This window comes from Asterias amurensis, chromosome 4 (assembly GCF_032118995.1).
Source record: "Asterias amurensis chromosome 4, ASM3211899v1".
Taxonomy (NCBI): domain Eukaryota; kingdom Metazoa; phylum Echinodermata; class Asteroidea; order Forcipulatida; family Asteriidae; genus Asterias; species Asterias amurensis.
The window spans coordinates 16,630,594-16,651,772 of record NC_092651.1 but is presented as its reverse complement, the minus strand read 5'-3'; the positions used below and the strand labels follow the sequence as shown (position 1 = coordinate 16,651,772).

The 21,179-nt window shown below is 38.1% G+C and overlaps 1 protein-coding gene across 7 annotated transcripts in view; it reads left to right on the top strand.

Annotated features, from left to right (window-relative positions):
• The window catches only part of LOC139936479 (uncharacterized), a 74,670-nt gene that overhangs the window by 32,240 nt on the left and 21,251 nt on the right, over nt 1-21,179 (top strand). For 5 of the 7 annotated variants that reach the window (XM_071931302.1, XM_071931299.1, XM_071931297.1 and 2 more), the window contains exons 6-11: nt 883-1,002; nt 1,498-1,974; nt 2,975-3,013; nt 8,732-8,874; nt 12,388-12,511; nt 17,414-17,608. In XM_071931302.1, coding sequence (XP_071787403.1) covers nt 883-1,002; nt 1,498-1,974; nt 2,975-3,013; nt 8,732-8,874; nt 12,388-12,511; nt 17,414-17,608 — 1,098 coding nt within the window. The remainder of the gene's footprint in view (nt 1-882; nt 1,003-1,497; nt 1,975-2,974; nt 3,014-8,731; nt 8,875-12,387; nt 12,512-17,413; nt 17,609-21,179) is intronic. The other 2 variants (XM_071931300.1, XM_071931303.1) reach the window with 2 other exon arrangements.

Genomic DNA, 21,179 nt, shown 5'->3' with positions numbered 1-21,179 from the left:
CGAGCGAGCGAGCAACCAAGATTCTGTTGATACTCTCTCTCTCTCTCTCTCTCCCATGTCACATCTCCACTTGTTGACAGACAGCGATAAACCCTCAGCAGAGCTGTTTGTCACAGGGTTTACATGTGGGAATACATCCATCCAGACAGAAATAGACCCCTCTCTGCAGAGTTTGTATTGTTGTTGTCACCACCAGGTGGTGGGAGTATATAGACTTTGTGTGGATGTTTTACAGTTGTGGAAGTGTTGAAATTGTTCACGCTCAAGGGGGTGACTTTTTATAAGAAAGCCAGTTTAAGAGGAAAATCCTTGTCGGATAAAACTTGTAGGTATAGCTTACAGACATGACAGAGGTGAAGTTGAAGACCTTTTACCACAAAGCACAGTCGACTTGTGTACAGAAAAGAATCTGGACAAACTTCAGCGCCTTTTCTTTTCAGCGATAAATTAACAGAACAAATTTTCGCCCCAGTTTCTCTTCTTCTAAATGGATAATGAATCAGCAGTTGTGGCACATTTCTTAAACGCAAAATCTTAAGAGGTGCCAAGCACAACAAAATTATGTGTACCAGAATAAGGTTTCTAGCCAAACTACAGTGTCACATGTACCATTTGTGATTGGTGTCCTGCTCATTTCTGCTTAGCAGAGAGTTGTTAAGCAATATTTTCTTCTTAAGCAGCTCTATGAACATGGGCCCAGCTTTGAGCGACAGGCAAACTCATAATAAGGGAGAAAGAAGTAAGTTCTAGAATAAGGGATACACTACCCTCAAATTATTTTAAAAGGAGTGTTCACATTAGTCCGATCTCATCTCTGGTAACAATCTTAAATCTTTTTCTAATTGCTTTCTCATTTACTTTATTTCTTTGTTTGTATTCTAGGTCTGCATAACAGTATTCTGGTTGGGTCGTACTGCTAGCCATCTGGACTCCTACACTGGACCTCAACTCAGCCTTGACGCATTTGCACCTCTAGTTCATGGTTCCTTCTCATTAGTCAAGGTACATGTACATACAGCAGGCATGAAATTCTTCCTAATTAAGACTGATTTCCGATTTTTCGCCCCTCAGAAAGTCAGCAAAACTGTATTAAATAGCTTGAAAAGTCTATAAAAGCCTATAGAAAAGTTCAACCCATGTTATTAAAAAGTTTTCCTAGTGTTCCAAGGCCTAAATACCATGCCTGATACACATGGCATTCTTATTTTTCTCAAATGGTATCTTCAACATGTGAACCTTTACCTAGTGTTTATGATTTTCACTCTAAAGGCGTAAACTTTTGGTTACGTTGAACGATAGAAAATAATATTGTCAGTAACAAATTTACGCTATTTTCTATCAATGTTTAAATCCTTACTTCAGGGTTTATTACCAGCAGCGGCGTATCTTGCTGGGCAAAATAAAAATGGCCTTGCCCTCTAAAAGATGAAATTCCAGGCCTGTTGATGGCTCAGTAACATGTGTTTCATTAACTTCTATCCATGTTTATTACTTCAGGGTTTATCACCAGACAACGCCAGCAGCGGCGTATCCTCCTGGGCAAGTGGTGGCAGCGGCAACAACCGCCATTCAAGTCTCGGCTTCAACGACGACGTCTTCACCTCGGATGGCATCGACCTGACATCCGTGGCTCCAGAGACGTACTCCGAACCCCAATGGAAGAGAGACCTTAAGCAAGAATTGAACAGTGCCGTACCAGGATTGTCGTCCTACACCCATCAACCAAACAGTAAGCCCATCTTGAGGATGGAGAAATCCAGAGGCAGACCGCCGCCCGTCGCGGCCAAACCTCTCCACACTCGGAGTAAGAGTATGCCAGAGAGGGCAAACCTAGAGAGACAGAACTCTGTTGAGGACGACGACTCGCAGTCGTATCGTAGCGGGTCGTCGGGCGACCCGATGAGTCCGACGACCTATGATGAGTTTGTGAAGAGCAAAGGGATGATGCAGGATGACCAGGAAGTCTGGATGTCGGTGAGTAGGAAAGAAAGCTGTGTATCCCCTTAAGTGGTGATGTGATAAAGTTTTCAGAGTGATCGTTATAAATTAACTTGCAGGACACTTATAAAATAGCAATATTATTTGTTGACATGTGCATGTAAGAACCTGGAGTTTTTTTTTAATTTCTGGTGACAGCAGATGTATCGTGTTTGTTGGTAAACAAACTTAATCTTTAACATCTTGATGATTGTAAAAACTTATTTAAGTTTGCTACCATCTGATTTCTTGAATGTCTCCCATTATTCCCACACCACATCTTCCTCCTCCTCCTCCTGTTTCAAATCAACCATTACAAATAAAATAAAAGAAACAGATTTTCAGTTTGCATGCCCCCTTTTTTTCAAGGTACAGATCCAAATATGGAATACTTTTAAATTGGAATTGGCAGTCAGTCTGGAGATGGACACCATTGACCTTTATATAAAGCAGTTTGACAGAATAACCTTTAAATAATGATATTGAAGTGCTGAGTCCAAAAATTAATTTAGAAAATTTGTTAAGTTCTGAAAATTGAAATAGCTGCATTGTTTGAAAGTTCATAAATGTAGCTATTGACTCCTCGCACAAGGTGCAGTCCACTTCCACGCGATGTGCAGTCCACTTCCACGCGCCTATCCTGTCCCCCACCCCCCATTTTGGGAGTCAAAATGTTCACAAAGGATTTTACCCCCAAATGGTTGAAAAGGGGTCAACAGGATTAAAGTGAAGGGAAAAAAGATGTTTGCTGCCCTCAAGTACTGGCAAATTTTTCCATCGAAACATACATGTAGTCATCCATATTTTGGAGATTTGAGCATGTTGCCAATTTTCAATTTGTTTCTTTTTTATTTTCTCTCAGCTTTGCATTTAAGGGAATGTTTCTCATTTTTGTTTTCTTTAGCATAATTTGTGAATTTGTATACAGTACATGTAGTTGTTGTGAGCATGCTTAAAATCCCCCATTTCTTTATGTGTGTGTGTCCCACTATTAAAGATGGCCGACGCTGCAACGGCCGTTACTTCTGTACAGAAGGTGAGTTTGAAGCTCTCCCCTCATGGGGTGGTATCATGGTACATTAACAATTAATCCATCATTTGATTAATCTCAACAAACACCATGCTTCAATTTGTCCATCGGGTCGCTTGGATATTCGGGCCATGTCTAAACAGACCTTATGCAAACAAAGTCATACATGTATCAGTAGGGCGCCCTCACCTAGAGGTAAAAAAGCGGTCTTTCATTGGTCAAACCTTTGCACCGTGCGTACAAATTTGTGCATTGGTCTGTTTTGCAACGTTTTACCTCTTGGCGACTGGCGACTGGATAACGTCGATGCATAAGGTCTATTGGCAGCATCGGCTGCGGCTGTTGCTATGGTCGTTGCAATGGTTATCAATGCAACATGGATTTAGACATGGTCTTAATACCAAGTAGGCTGTCAATTAGTCATGCATCGGGGACTTCAGGACATTTCTTAAATCCTACACAATATCCTCCTACACAATGGTCGTAAGGGTATTGGACATCACTGTACATTCAGGTCTACTGAAAATGTTCATGTAATTTAAGAAGTCCTGAGTTATCTGGGATCTGTGGCACTTGCTGTGGGTGCTTTGGGTCATTAAAGGGCTTGAATATAGAAATTGCCTAAATTTCATCTTTACCTCTGCCTTACATAATAAAGTTCTTGAAAGCCTGAACTTCTCCAAGGTTTCTAACTTTCTATAATAATTATTGCCTAACTGCCCAAAACAGTATAATAATTCAATAACCGACAATGGAGTCGGTAATTAAAGGCAGTGGACACTATTGGTAATTGTCAAAGACTAGCCTTCACAGTTGGTGTATCTCAACATATGCATAAAATAACTAACCTGTGAAAATTTGAGCTCAATTGGTCGTCGAAGTTGCGAGATAATAATGAAAGAAAAAAAACACCCTTGTCACACGAAGTTGTGTGCGTTTAGATGGTTGATTTCGAGACCTCAAGTTCTAAATCTGAGGTCTCGAAATCAAATTCGTGGAAAATAACTTCTTTCTCGAAAACTATGGCACTTCAGAGGGAGCCGTTTGCCACAATGTTTAATACCATCAACCTCTCCCTATTACTCATCACCAAGAAAGGTGTTATGCTAATAATTATTTTGAGTAATTACCAATAGTTTCCACTGCCTTTAATGCTTCACAACAATACTCGGATTTTAACCATAAAATTACTCTTGTACCTGGTTAACAGCTACAGCAGCTGCTGCATTTACAAAAACGTCCTCAAATAAAGAACTGAAATAACTAATAACTACAATTGCCATTATTTAACTTTAATTAACACTTTCAACACTCTTAAGCAATAGTTAAGTTTCAAATGCAGACAGTAACCGCTTTAATGTTCCTGTGGAACATCAGGTTACAATGTTTCAGGAGATCAATGACTGCATGTAGATTAGCTTACTTACATGTATGAAAACTAGTACTCGACTAATTAATAGCACTACTTTTTATTTGCATGGCAAAGCTACTGGCAAAAGTGGCCAATAAGACAGTAGATAATAGTATAGAGTATATACAGTAGATAATGCTGAGGATATGATTTAGATTAATGGGTAAAACGTGATCAAGTTGTAGGGAATAGTGTGGATAGTTTTGGATGTACATGTACAGTAGATCTTTGAATAACTTAGTCTCCCTGTTTTTAATAGATTACAAACTTCCTCTAGCTACTGGGCAATTTTAATGGTCTAGTTGGTAAGACACTGCTCTAGAATGCAATGGTCGAGGGTTCGAATCCCACCTGAGTAATATTGCCACTGATTTGTTCACAGAACTTCAGGGAAAGTACTGAGTATACAGTGCTATTAACACTCATCAGTGTAAGGGTAAAACCAAAACTATTACACTCTGTTTTTGTTTGACATGTCTATCCTGAACACATACGTGTTCCGCAAGAACACATATTAGCTGTTCAAACAGTAGCTATATTCAAAATGACCATGAAAATGTTGAAAATATTGTACGGGCTCCTAAATCAAAATATTTGTTCTTGATGAACAACCCCATCCCTTTGGCAAAAAGGAAAATATTAAATTATTTGTACATGTACCAGTTGTCACAGTGATTTATGATGGAGGTTGGCTGTTTTTATTGATTGTCAACGAAGCTTTTGATTTGGACAGACTAGACGAGACGTAGTTTCGGGATTCACTAAAATTTGCTGAAGAAAAAGTTTGCACAAAGTTCACTGCAACAGTCTTTACTGTTTTTTGTTTTGCATTCTTTGATTCAAACGTTATGATTGACTCAACATCAAGTCATCCCATCCCTGGCAATGAATTGGAAGACCTGAAAGCAATGCTTACGGTTCATGACCTCATTGTGTCAACACACATTCAACAGCGTGAGAAAGCCTTGGTTTGTGTCAAATGCTTCCCGAGAAAAAAACTATTCACAAAACCCCTTAGCTAGTGAGTCACACTCAAAAGAAATCAGACGGTGAAGTTTCTGTGAAGTTTTCTTCTGAAAGTGTACATGAAAGGGCCCACGGCTAACATAACTTTATTCATGCATAACGTGGGCTGTTCGCAGAACTGTAATGTCATCAAGGGCTTGCTGGCCAAGCGTCTTTTATCCAATAAGTGGAGTGCCAATTTAAGATTAACGTAATTAGTCAATCCCAACTAATTGAATTATATCATAACGTGGAGATTAAGTTAACATGCGTCATGGAACAGCAGGATTAGTTGTGCGCACATGTCTGCAGATGTGTTAAAAGGGAAATAAATGGAAGAGATTTGGGGTGAAAAACAAAATCAAATAATACGGAAGTGATGCTGTTTCAAAGTTTACATCACATTTTTTGATTGAGGGAGCATTGAATCAAGGAAAGGTTTTAAAGCATGCAATGGGTCAAGGTTCTTCTCAGTTTTTTTTTCAGAACTGTGCACCAAAACTTTAGATGTTTAGCTGAAGCACGCTGGATTGAAACAAGGTCTTCGGAATGTTCTCCACTTGGTTTTTATCTTGGTTTAAAAAAACTTATATAGGTCTTGTCAGAATTGATAATCTTTGGGTACGGATGTGGCTGCTGACTGCACAGGGCGTGTTGAATGACGTGTATGGGCAGATGATAAAGTGGTACAGCAGGCCTTGAACTTATGGAGACCTTTCTTGTCCTTGGTGCCTCTTTAAATGTTTCTCAAAGACCTAAAGATTTTCAAGTGGAAGTGCCCTTTGTAAATAAAATAGAAATGCCCTCGCAAAGATGAAATGCCAGACCTGATACAACTGCAGCCAAAGTCGCCCAAGTTGGCATAGCTAGATAGCGCACAGATGACACTTGAAATACATGCACGGTACATTGGTAACAAAATCATGACTTCATTGTGGTGACGGGTTAACTAATTGGTGACTTAACATCTTATTGACCAGATGATTCTGAAAGTTTAACTTGAATTCTTAACTTCATCCATTTCAGGTTTGTGTGATCTTTCAAAAACCTTTCTTCAAATTAATCGTCAGTACTTTTTCTAGTCATTGTGAAATCAGCAGTTAGTTTGGTTGGGTTCTGTGCATTATTTGGGGGAAGTTCCCTCCTGGAGTTATCAAATTGAATGTTTCCTCCTCTGCTGACCGTCTTGGCAAATTGCCAATCATTGAACGAAGGCATGCTATGATGTACTTTTTTGTAGTACCTCCTTTAACAGAGGTCCGCTGGCCAAATTCCAGTTAAAACACCCGGGGACTAGTTAACACTCACTCCAAGTGGTCCTGCTGGATAGTTCTGTGTTGAAAAGGATCCCTATTTAATACGAATTATGGACAAGTCCAACAGTTATAGGACCAGTGAAATGAAAAGCTGACTGGTCCTGCTACATGAAGCTAGTTAAGTTAAGGGCAAACACTGTGATGGGTAATCAGTCCAATGCAACATGATGCAATCTAATTTACCTCTGAGCAGATACAGTTATTGTCAAGCATCAGTTTCAGGAAATTGAAAAGAGTCCAAGATTACAATGTAACAATAAACCAACTGGCTGGCTTCTTCAGTGTTGGAAATTCCCCCTATATTTACAGACTAGAGATAAAGATGGCAGACTATGGACAAGATATGCAAACTGCTCCTTCTGACGATAAGTCACAGAAAATATTAAGGGCCAACCCTGTTTCAGGTGAAAGAATACTGAAATGAACTCATATTGTACTACATGATGTAGGCTTACATGGTATAAAGGTTACAAACTTAATCTCTACCTTTAACTAAGGTTTGCTACACCATGAAGGCGCACAATTTACTAGATTATATTCCCACCATGCAAAGTTTTGAATCCTACATTCCAAATTAAAAAATACACTTCAAAGTACATAGTACAAGTACATTATACCTTTGTGCCCTACATGCAAGTGCAGTGAATGTTTGTTTATTCTTTAAAGTTAATCTTTAAAACACTGAAGTGTTCAGACATGGAAGAACCAGGAAATTGAGACAAGAAACCTACATGAAGTACCACTCAATTAGAAATGTTACGGCTGAACAAGTTTGAGTAAATTGCCGAAACACAAAAGTGGTGGAAAATAAAATTGTGCGTAGTGTGTACCAGGTTTTGTTAATGCAGGTCAAAGGTTATTACTATGGATTCATAAATTACTTTGCTAGTCCTGTCAGGTTATATTTTCACAGAAGCTAGTTGATACATAAGCAATGAACATAAGTTCTACATGTTTTTCAACTGTAAAATAGATGTACATGTACCATATGTATTTGTCTCAGGTGCTCTGCATTACAAAAGGCAAAGTATCCCTTATTTCACAGTACAGTCCAGTCATGTACATGTACTTTACATTCGTAGGATCAATTTTAAATAAAACTTAAGAACCACATGTACATTCAAAACGATAAGAATTCAGAGACCATTTTTGAATGTGTTCCAAAGGTAAGTAGATGCATGTATAACTTATCCCATGTTTCTTTTGTTTCTCAACCTCTCTCTTTGCTTTTCACTCCATTGTTAACACCTAATCCATCAATCCACAACTGCTGATGTTCATAATACACATTTAAGTCCCAAAATGATTATTACTGGGGGAATTGTACAATAATAAAGACATTGTGTGTTTGCCTTACTCCATCGTGCCCAGCCTGTAAGTGGTTTCAACTGCTCTTCCATTAATTAATGTTGGAAGCGCTTTGAGACGCCCTTCCGGTGTGTAAAGCGCTATATAAGAACAAATTATATATTTATTTCAACAATTCCCCAGAGACACCACAATAATTTTCATCTCCAAATACAGGCCAGATACTTCACGGAGGCAACGAAAGCGATTGCCTCCATGCCCCCTGGTCATTGCAGGCCAGTATGCTTTGTTTTTGAAAGGGCAAGGGCACCAAGGCATTTTCCCTTGGTTAAGGGCACCCTAATGAGGAAATTGTAAATTTCTACTGGAGCATTTCAAGGGCACCCGGGCAAGGGCACCAGGGGGCATGGAGGCAATCGCCTTCATTGCCTTCGTGAAGTATCAGGCCTGGCATTGCCTTTATGCCCTTGAAATGCTTCAGTAGAACAATTTTCTCATGGGTGCCCTTTACCGAAGAGAACATGCCTTGGTGCCCTTGCCATTTCAAAAACAAAGCATACAGACCTGTAAATGGTGATGAAGTAATCCCAAGAGGTCTAGATACCAAGGGGACTTATTAGCAGAGAGTTCGCTAGCAAAAGTAAAAGTAACGAAACCTTTACCACCCTTGATGTCTTTCTGTAGAGTCTGGATTCCTGGAAGTCGCGTCGTCGGCGTGCTACTCACTCCGTCCTCGAGAGGAAGGCATCCCGTGACGAGGTTGAACAGACGGAGCATGAAAGACAGAGGAGAAGAAGCAAGACGTACTCGGAGATGATGGAAGAAAAGTAAGTGTGCTTGCCGAGGGCACAGTGTGCGGTCGTTCTACTTAAACATGTCTTAAAATTTACAGCAGAAAATTAGTTTTGTGTCATTGGTAAATTTATTAACTCGGCAGGATCCTGTGAGTAAGTGTGATCACGGTGTGGTATAATTCAACTATAGGTTAGTGAGAGATACTACATGTACAAATAATGTCGCCTAACTTCAAGTGGTTCCAGAAATTACAATAAGCCTACAGTAAATGCATTGGACAAGCTTTTAATATGATTTTTTGAGGATTTCAGCAAAAACATTTAAGCTCTGGACTTGTCTTCAAGTCTCAAGATCTCTTTGGTTCCACACATGGCAATTCTGTCTCGTTAAAATATCTTTAACAGTTAGACAAGGAAATTTAATGAGGCTGGTTTTTAAAGCCCTTTGAGCTGAAATAGCACAAAACCAATTTGCCTTAGTAACATGTTGAGGTCCTTAATACATGCTTGTTTGCATTTAATGTCCAGTTAATAAACTGAGGGAAAGACAGAAAGCAAATACATTGTACTACAATTTCACAAATGTGCTCTTCTTATAATTTTTACTTGTCAGACTCAGACAATACAATTGACAAGACATCTTAAATTCCCAATTTACCATTACTTAAATATTTTCACAGCGTCACAACTCGACATTTGACAATTGTTATACAAGATCATAAACCCGGGATAAATCAAAGAGGGTGATAAATATTGTACTTTGTTGGAGAAAACACCAGACAGCGAGCTGACATGCTTGTCTCTCTGGGGGCATCATAGATCTTTTGGGCATCGTAGATCACCAATGCCCTGTGTGAAGTGTCAAAGGCAAAAGCCCCCCCTGGGATCGTTAATGATAACAAACACTGCAGACTGTCCCACCTCTAAACAAACCACGACCTTTCTTGTCACTTGACCTTTGCATGTTTTGGTGAGGGGTGGGGAGGGTGGGTGCTGCTTTTTCAGTTGGCTGTTTTAAAGGTATATTATACAGGACAGGACAAATGCTTCGTTGTTGAAAGGGCAAGGGCATCAAGTCATTTTCTTTTTGGTAAAGAGCACCCTAAGAGGAAATTGTAAATTTCTATTGGGGCATTTCAAGGGCACCTAGGCAATGACCAGGGGGCATGGAGGCAATTGCCTGTGTTGCCCCCTGGAAGTATCAGGCCTGACAGAATAGTAGAGCTGACACAATAGTCGGTGTTCATCAGCCAGACGGTGTTCATCAGCCATGTACATGTACATAAAGTAACAACCCTGCTCAATCCGTTGTATGCATCAGGAGAAAACAGTGAACAGCCATGCACAATTTTCAGCATGTAAACACATACACAAACCAAGTGCTTAGTTTTGAATGTAACAACCGGAATCAGCTGTTCCGTTTTTTTTTTTTAATAGGTTTTTCAAATATGACTTCATTTCAGAGGGAAATATTTGACAGAAAAAAACGGTTCTAGTGTGAACTTCATAATGAGTAAAGCTTTCAGACTGAAAATAAAAAGGCATGTTTTTTATCCTTACCAGTCCTGTATAATACCTTTAAAAGGGGTATAGGAGGATGCAAGTGGAATCCACTCCAGCGTGTTGACGATTTTTCTGACAACATTTGCAAGTGTTGACATATTTATTCCTCAAGCATTTACAACCCCAGGGGTTGATTTTATTTTTTTACTTTGATGTGCGTGGACTTGGTCTATACTAAACTTTTTCTGCAATGGAACTTGGAAGAGATTGTGTGCGATTGTGTGGAAAATTGTGACCAAAGTATACCCTATTATTACCACTGGGACGGCAAAGCGGGTAGTGAAATGTTGAATTGTTTACACTGATGAATTAAGAACTCTATACCTGTGAACTTTTCATTTTAATCTGATTATGACGATTTTGACTTTTTATATGAATCGTTTTCAAGTCTCTCAAAAAATGTTTAGGATAACTGAAATGGTGTCGTGAGGTTGGTTAATAATATGGAGAACACCAACTCAGATCCAGATACCTCACAGTTGGTAGAGCACAGGCACGCTGGTTCAAATCTCTCTCTAGTTACTTTTTCTCTGTTCAGCCCTAAGTTATAAGGGGGAAAAAACAAATTGTGTATCAATGGTACATGTGTCTTATAAAGGTTCCCTTAAAGACACTGGACACTATTGGTAATTGTCAGAGACTAGTCTTCACAGTTGGTGTATCTCAACATATGCATAAAATAACAAACCTGTGAAAATTTGAGCTCAATCGGTCATCGAAGTTGCAAGATATTAATGAAAGAAGAAACACCCTTGTCGCACCATGGTCACACAAAGTTGTGTGCTTTCAGATGTTTGATTTCGAGACTTCTAATTCTAAATCTGAGGTCTTGAAATCAAATTCGTGGAAAATTACTTCTATCTCGAAAACTATGCCACTTCAGAGGGAGCTGTTTCTCACAATGTTCTATACTATCAACCTCTTTCCCCATAACTCATAATCAAGAAAGGTTTTATGATAATAATTATTTTGAGTAATTACCAATAGTGTCCACTGCCTTTAACTACACTGTACAAAGTTCTCTTAAAATATATGTAAAAATATTGAAGCCATGGTTATGGTAGTGTGTAATAGTACTGCATAGCCAGATGGCAAATTGAACTTTGTTTGAAATTAATCAATATCAAACGGTATAAACCACTTACATTGTAAGTGCAGCATTAAGTCTATACCCTGAAGGCATTCTATATACACAGTACGATTACAGAACAAGGGTCATTATAAAATCAGAACAGTTGGATATATATCTAGTTGTTCCCAGGTACCACCTCCTCAGTTGGATGCGTCTAGTTTTACATGTAAGCTTCGTCTCGCTCAAATCTACCGTCATATCATTTCAAAATATATCTATCGCAGTAGTTTATGTTTACTGAGTGACTATCAAAAGAAGAAATTGGATGCATTGCTTGATAGCGTATCGTTTTGGTTCGCGGAAACAGCATATGTTATCTTCATTTATGCTGGTTCACCTGACGCTATTAGATACCGAGCTGGATGAAACGTCCGGATAGCTGATGCAAGTTTCAGTTGTAATCGGTACTCGGTGATTGTTAAAACTACTCGCCGTGTCTCTCTGCACTTGCAAAGGAAAAACAGAAAATCACAGTTTGGATGATTTTGCAGTATCCGTTTCAAGTAATATTCACATGCGATGTAACTGGAGTGCATTTTCATTGAGAGAAGATCAAATTGATACGTAAAGTGTAGTACTCTATCCAGATTGGCTGGTTTAAGAAGACAGGAGTTCTTTTAGCTCAGATGTTCAATGCATCTTGAGACTTTCCAGGAAATGGCAATTTCCTTTTTTCAAACCAACAACCAGAGTCTAGCATTCTCCTGAAGACGACCAGAGCATACTGATCGAAACGTTGAGGTGTCAACCACCGATTCTTTTCACAACCACCACTACTTAAAAGAGATTTTCACATGGTGCTATCACAAAAAAAAATCTCACCTAACCACGCTTATTTTGTCTTTATTCAGAGAGAAACGAGAGAAGATCTTGATGACGATGGCCACCAAGAACAAGAGCCTTGACCCTGAAGACATCGTCCACATCCTCACCAAACCAGCGCTCTACGAGGATGAAATCAAAGACTTGCCTGAGGTGAGTTAAGAAGCCCCCCCACCAAAAACAAAACTCTCTTCCTCTCTCTCTGACTTTGGTCTCTTCAACTACCCTGCTCATGCAGACTTCAAAGTTCAGTTATTTCTCATGCCTTTCATTGTGTTGTACACAGTCAACCAAAGACAGTTTTATTTTTCGCCCTGGCTCAAAGTTCTTTTGTCATATGTTGAAATCTTCGCTATAAGCGTTTTTATCAAAGCAGCAAAACGAGTGGGATACTTATTGTTTAACCAACAATATTGAATCAAGAGATGTCAAGCTAAGTAGATAGTATGATTGCTTAGCTTGTATTATGAATATCCAACTCATCAATCACAATTCATGAGATATTTTGTTTGCATACTTACAAGTGTTTTGTGTACAGCACGGTTTGGGGTTTGAAGAAATAATGCCTCTGTCATTTCTGCTGGGGTTGTTTGCAAATTAAATGCACAGGTTATTACCATTGTAGGGTTGGCTACACGCGGATTCAATATCGTCAATTGTGCATTATGTATGCAAATAACCCCAAAGGTTTATTCCAGGTTAGGAGAGAAAGTCAACACTGCCATATTGTTGGCCCTTTTAACTAATGAAACTATTTGATTAACCAGTTAAACAACAGGAACATTAAAGGGCCGCCGTTAGCCACTGCAAAAGTTAACTGCTCTGAAAGTTAATAAGGAATAAAATGCAGTAATGTGTTATGCCTGGTTTCACAATTGTCACGCATGGTATGCCGCCATATTCGCAGTGTCAGACCAATGTGTTTCCACTTGATGTGCCGTTTACCAGCCGTAGCAGACATTAAATGATTAAAGTTGATATGATGTGTACTGTACACTTTAGGAAGAGGAAATTGTTTTCCTGTATCAGAATTTAAAACAAATATATGAGAAATTTTAGACTTTAATCTGAATTCAGACTTTTTAAAGTCTGCCCGATAAACAAATAATGCTAAAGTTTTCTTTAGAATAAAGAAATCATGCTCTTTGATCCACTTTTCTGGCACCAGAAAGCAGCAACAAAGTTAAGAAAGTTTTGTGGCAGGCAAGGCTCTTTAATGTTCCTTTTTTTTTTACCACGGTGTTTTTTTTTTAACGAATCTCCAGTATTACTCGTTTGGTGCTTTTTCATTAAAGATCATAGCTTCATTCATGTTAAATATACATCATGGAGTCACATGGCAAGGATGAAATAACAACATATATCCTCCTTATTGTGTGTAGGCATACTGATAAGTGTGAAATGTAACCAGTATTTATTCATTGCTTTGAAAGATATATAGGGCCAGGCACCTCATGCTTTCTGTTGAAGGGGATCTGAAAAAATATCCCCGCAGTCTCACCCCCACTTATACACAATTTAATGACGCAACGGTCATAACGGCTTCCTTGGTCACCCACCACACCCCCTACGGTCACAGTAACCCAACTGGCAGAGATATATTTAAACTGACATGGGCCCCACCCATACACCTCACAAACATTTATGTTTTGCAAACCTATGGTATCAAGTCAACAGTCTCAAAATGTCACTGAATTGGACAGTGCCATCATTTATTTACCAGATGTTTTACATATGTCAGTTGTACCAACTCATTTTACTACATGTCTCAGAATATGGCTTGCTTTTGCACCCATGTACATTTAGATACCACCATGTGGTTGGGTCTACATGGACACATTTTTCATAGCCCCTTTTCCATTTCATTCATCTGGCAGTTCGAAAAGATGTTTTTAAAAACCAAAAAGTCGTGACAAGTTTTTTAAAGGAAGTAAAGTATGTTTCTTTTTACAAGGCATGGATTTCCATGGATTTGTGGAGGCCACAGAAGAAATGGCCTTGTTGCCCTGTTCTTGGTCTCGGTGCCTTCTAAACAATTTCGTATGGATATTCCAGTATGGCAAACCGCCCTCTTCTTAAAAGTGCCTGTGCCCCTGCTTGGAATTTGATTGTGACACTTTTGAAAGCGTTAATGACTAACAGAGCTAATTACAATGTTAGTCAATAATGACAAAAAAAGTCACTAAAACTTGTCAAGTCACTTTCCAATGTATACACTCAGTACAAATTGATTATGTAGGTCATGCATAAATGTACCTCTTTCTCATACACAAAGAGTACAATCCATTTTAAGGGTGTGAAATTCACCAGAAAGCATTATGTGCCTGTCTCTCTTTAACATACAATCCATGCTGCTCATTTCTCAATTAATGACGGCAGGTTTTGAGTCATTGCGTTTCATATAAACATTCATAATGGTGTGTGCGAACTGATACATATATATCCCATACTTATTATAGAGTAACATTCATCACAAAGATGACCCCTGACCGCCGACCTTTGACCTGAGAGGGTTTACTTTTATGTAAACTTATTTTAAAACTATTTATTTGACTGTGTTACAACTCAAGTTATGATTATCAAAAGAGTGCAATGTAGACTCTAGATTCCTTTTAAATTAAATTTCAGATAGATCTACTCAGAGCATTGAAACTGTTTGTAAAGATACAGTTGAAGTGTGGCATCCATGTATTGTTGTTAATTAAATTATTAAATTAGGTTGGTCTTAATAAGCACTTGTTAGTTTGTTTGGGTAGAGTCTGTTATAGTTTAACAGTACAACGTTATTCCTGGGAGTTGGTAGGGGATGGGGGTAGTAAAAGATTTTTAAAGACACATTATTCTTGGGAATAAGGGTCGACAGGGTAGTAAAGGCTTTACAAGATTTGTTTTTTATGGGCATTCACTGCAATTTAGGGTGTGATATGAAGTGCGTCCATACAATGTTTATGTAGGATGTAGGCACTTGTGCTTCTGCCTTGATGTTAGGGATGGTTAGAGCTAGGTATATATTTATTTTGGTCCTTTCTATAATATTTGTCAAGTAGGAAAATTGACTAGTTATGCAGGGTATGAAATGTACCACGGCTGTGCATGTAAGTGGGCGTACAACTATACCGCAACAGTTAAAAGATTTGCAATAATGTACAAATGAGCCATTGCCTTAAAATAGCAATACTATATTTATATCTGAGAAATATATTTATCTATATTCGGGGTTGTCCAGAGCATTGACCATGCATGCATATTTTGAAAACAAAGGGTCATTTTAGAGAAACATACTATGGGATTGAACTGTACTTTATGAAAAAAAAAAAAGTGAAAAAAAGACAACTTTGAAAACGAAGGCCTTAAAAATGATGGGGGGGGGGTGCTATGACAAATTGCTAATGTCATTCATTTTCAATGGATAGCTTTGTGAAAGCAGTTTTAAATTAAAAACCACCTTTTGACAGTTAAACCCACCATCACAATTTTTCTAAGGGGCTAAAGGTTATTGTCATGGAGTCTGTTCATAAATTGTATCGAGAATTTTGTACTTGAATTTGTACAAATGACGACGGTTTTTGTATCAAGTGTTTTTGGAGTCGACTACTATGTAGTCGTTCAAATTCAAAAGAAAGACATACACTTAAAAAGCTTGGTAACAAAACAAATTATATTGGGAGGGAGGTTGAACTTTCAGCAGTTGTTGACGTTTTTGCAGTGCGAGTTTTGTTTTAAATTTAGCGTTGTTATTGGTGACTGAAACAGTCATGCTTTGTTGTTGTATTTTAAGGTAAAATTATTTAAAATTAAACTACATTCCAGTCAAAGCTGGCTTAGGAAGGAAATGGCTTCCTGTATTTATTGAAAAATAATAGAATAGAATTTTTTTTTTACCGGATTGTTGGAACACGTTTTTCTGCTGGTATTTGTGTTGTTTATATGCAGAGGCATGTCTATGTAGATGTTGATTATACTGGTAATAGGGTTGGAAAGATAACTTTCGTTATTCAACCCAAAAGTGTTCAAAATTTACCAAAGTCGGTTTCCCTTGTGTTTTTTATTAGTCGATATACTAAGCATTTCCATAGACAGTCTGGTTCTAACAGATGCTCTTAAATTGAATTGACGTTTCAGCCTGTAATCTCTTCACTTTGTGAGAGACTGTTTCTTTATATCACTCATCAGATTTAATTGTATGGCTTATAAGGCATTTTCATTGTAGCATTTGCACTAATTAAAATTATACATGTAGCTAACAGTACTACTGGTCAATAGAGAATCATTACGACTGGTTGAATAGCGGGGTTGCATTAACTGTCATCAGCCGCCACCTTTGACTTATAAACAATGGGAAAGTGCAGGCGTGTACGCGCTGCGCGTGACTCTCGGCCAAAGGTAGCTCTTCACACATTAAATATGGTGGCCAATGACGCCTATTGCAATCCATCTATACATTGAGCAGCTGGTGTTGCCAGATCCACATTGTCTTGTTAACTCCAGGAAGAAGTTTTCTTGAGATTATTTAGATTTGTAAAGGCTTTCCTCGGATGATGTTGATAGTGGGGTCCACTGCGGAGTTATGATTTTATTTAGGCATAGTCTCTGGTATGCTTTCGGTCACATTTAGTTGTTCTGCATGGCTGATCCTTCTTGTTTCGTTACCCATTGGTCATTTTGTTGTTTCTGTTGTGTTTGGGGAAAAACCAACTTCAATCGTCTCTTCAGTTTCCTTTAGTTGTGTGGTTGATATTTTTTCCATGTGGTATTTCATTTTTAATTTTTATTTTATTTTATTATCACGTGTACTTGTTATTTTCTTATAATATAGTTATATGCGGACTTTTCTGTTTGCAATAGAATTTCAGTTTATTTTGTTTTATTCAGGATTTATTTACCTTTTTCCTCATTTATGATGAATTTATCAGGAGTAAAGTGTCAAACCTCCCATGTGACTACTCCTTTCAGTTTCACGTTTGTTTTAAACCCAACCTGCTGCTTTTTTTTATTTGCCATATTTTTTTATTTTGCATGCCATTGTGTTTTTTTATTCTCCTCTCATCCCCCTAGCGCCGCCCCCGATCAAACACCCTCCCCGGCAGTTACAAACAAGGGGAATCCTCCTCCTTTGACTCAAATAACCCCCCAAACGATTCTGCTGACGCCCGCGGCTGGCAGAGTCGTCAACCCCCTCCCAGCGTAGCCCCCAAGCCCAAAGTGAGAAGGAACGGTAGTGCCTTCGCTCCATACCAGAGACCAGGCAGTGTCAGTATTTTTTAATTATTAAATCTCATTTTGACCTCTAACCTCTTCCTATCTCTCCATCTCACCTCATTGGTTTTCAAAATCGCCGGGTTCACTAACCACATCATCACAGGGGGAAGCTTGCTAACTAACAGTTACCATTTAAGCCAAGGCTGTGTCCAAATTGGCGGCTACGGCTATTGGTAAGGGTGTTGCTGAGGAGGTCTTATACCTCAACACATGATGTTTCAGAAATCTAGCCGAAGCCGTAGCTGTAGCCGCCAATTCAGACATGACCTTGTTAGAGTCTAGACTACTTATAGGGAAAAGATTCCAAGCCTAAAGGTCCGCTTCAGTCAACATGGCCTCGGTCCGTGAACTCATTTCTTGGAGGGATACATATGATGTACATTTCTTGATTACATGGGTTGTGTACATTAGCATTTTTGCATCTGGTGACATGCATCTGGTAACCAGGTGATCAGGGCCCATTTTTATAGAGCGGCTTAAGCAGCAAATATTGCTTAGAAATGTTCTGCTAAGCAAGAATAAGCAGGATACCAGTTACAAATGGTGCAAGTGAAACGCTTTTTGTAGCTGGTAACCTTATTTTGGAAAGAATAGTGTTATTGTGCTTAGCTACTTTTTTTGCTTAAGCAGCTCTATGAAATTGGGCCCTGGACTTCACTTTCACCTTCAAGAAAGTTCAAGAAATTACAGATGAGAATTCCAAAAGCCACATTGAATCAGATTTGTCTGTCATTGTTCATATTAATTAGAAAACAGATTCCAATCTAGTGACAGAGTGACATTTTGAGAAATTGATCGCTGTCCTCAAGGTGGGGGGGGGGGGGGTGATAGTACAGTCTGTGATGACTTTACTTGACCTTTAAGCCTGGAATCTGAATCATCATCATCATCATCATTGGCCTCATTCTATTTCATTGTTGAGATGCTTGTTTACATCGTGTATAATTACAACTTGTAGTCTAGCCATCAAAGCTTTAAATCTATTTGCTATTTTTACATGTGTACCCTTACGAAGTTTCATTGAGTTGCCAGGCCCAAAAATGCCGACTAGTGGGAAAAAGTTATTTTGTGTTCGAACAATATCTTTATACAAAATGGCTGCCCACTCAGAATTGTAGTCTGTTCTATCATGGTTCTATAGTGCTTATACTTTAAATGGTGAATGGGCGAATTTTGGGGTATACCAGCTATTACAGTTATTAAAAGTACCAAACTGTATGCTTTTGTTGGTCGCTCGATTATCTTAAGAGGAATAGCTGCTTAGCAAAAAAAAAACATGGCTTAGCAGCTCAATAAAACGATTCCTGGGTTTGTTGCTAGAGAGATTTGAAGATACTTGTGTTGTTCAGGTCTCTCTTGATCCAATGCCATCACGGTACATTGCTACTGTATCCCTCACCAAATGTAATGGGCACACTTTCTGTTTAGTGAAATGTCATAATTACGTGTGCGTATATTTATGCAAGCGCGTGGGGCAAACATGCAAATGGGAAAGCCATTCACTTTAAATGTAATGTTGATGCATTTCTTGTTGTAACCAAATAATGAGGTCATGAAATGTACTTCTGAATTTTACGTTTTATGTGCAGCAATTGAAAAGGTTAAATTGTGTTTCTTGAAATGAGTTTTGATTTGCTTTATTCTAGGCCTACAAACTACTCCATACAACCCACTGTGTAGTACTATTTTTAGATTCATTGCTTTGCATTGTAGAAATATATGCCATTTATTCATTTGTAGTACTTAGTATTTAATTACTAATCCTGCCGTTGTTTGAAATTTGATGTAGAGATAATTTTTCTTCATGAGCACTGCTTTAGAAATAAAACAAATCTTAATCTGAAATCGAGTAATGAGTAGTGCTTTTTGTCAGATGTTGAGCGCCGAAAGTTTAAACATTTGCATGCATTTATGGAATGGAATTAAGCCAAATAAGTTAACCAAGACAGCGGACAGCAAGTTTACATTACAAAAAACGCCAGTCATGTGTAATTTGATGATCAAATGTGAAACTATCAATGGGATGTGAAATAATTGTTAGAATTTACTTGTAGGCGTTGCAATTATTAGATCACATACTCCATGCGAATGTCTAGAGAACCTTGCGTCCCGATGGAAATGTCAAGTTCCCCTTTGCATGCTGGGAATTCTTGTCATCGTTATGTATGTGATCCCATTGACCTCATGATGGGATTGGCTGCACGTAACCAAACATTACATATGTCAGGGGATGTAAGGCGCTATCATTGGCTTGACATTTAGTACTCCTGTCAATTTGGTTGAACGAGAACCAGACTAAATAAAATGGCATGTGTTTCGATACATACATGTTGGGGAATAGCTCTCCTTGCAAATAATTGCTATGTAAATGAACATGCTATGTCATCATTTCTTTGGTATAATTGATATCCCATTAGCACATGCTGCACAACTTTCTAGAAATCTGAATATAAGCAAAAATGCAATGCCTTATAGATGTGAAAATATACATCTCATAAATTATAGAGTGATATTAAACATTGACTAGAAATAAACTACAAATAAAAGTAAACAATTTTTTGAAGAAGTTGGTCACAGCGAATAGCAAATAACAATCAAAACTAAAACTCACACAGATGTGTGGAGTTAATAAAAATATTAACCAATATCGGTTTAGGTTTTAAGTGTGACTGTAAGAAACTCACATTCGCAGAAGTGTCTTAATATCCAATCACTTGCATGCCAAAAAGTACTTAATTTAGACATCTTATTCAGAAGTATGCAAAGGGGCCAATGTAGAGCTAGCTGTCTGTTTAACAAAACTATTAAAAAAAAGGTTGCACACTTGTTTTACTTTCCCAAATTTTTAAACTATTCTATCATCACCCAAATTCACATCATTTGCCAGTTTGCCAAATTCACGTGAGCATTTCCAAACCCAAAAGCCACTTTTAAAACCGCAATTCAGCTTAACTTTTTTTATTCATGGATTTTTACATTTGGTGTGTGGTTCACTCACATTCTTTCACCTACAATGTAGTTACTAACCCTAATTCATGCACAGTTAATACTGCACATTAAAAAACCTGTCACAGTCTTTGCCGACTTATCCCATGTATCGTTCAAATTATTCACTTAAAGTTGAGCTCTCCAGGTTATTTAATCAAGAAAGATTCATCAATGCTTTGTTTTCAGGTTGTTGGTGCCAACAATTTACCGTTTCCTTTGTAACTAAACAGTCTACATAATATCTCTTTTCGAAATGAAATACAAATACTGGTTAATGAAGGAAAATTCGCACTCCAAGATTCGTTTTGCCAGAAAATTTGAGAAATGTAAACTGTGAAATGCTCTTTCATTTCGCTCCTCGAGGGCCCTCGTTATGATTCATGATAAGTTTTCATTATTATTTATTATTATTATGATTATTATTGTTATGATGCTGACCCATTTACAAAACAAAACAAAACTGGTGATATAAAATAAAGTTATTTGCTTTTCAGAAAATCTCTGAAAACCCAAACTTTTCAGCTGTTAAATTTCTCTAGTCATAGCACTTATCAGGTCAGATCGCAATACATCA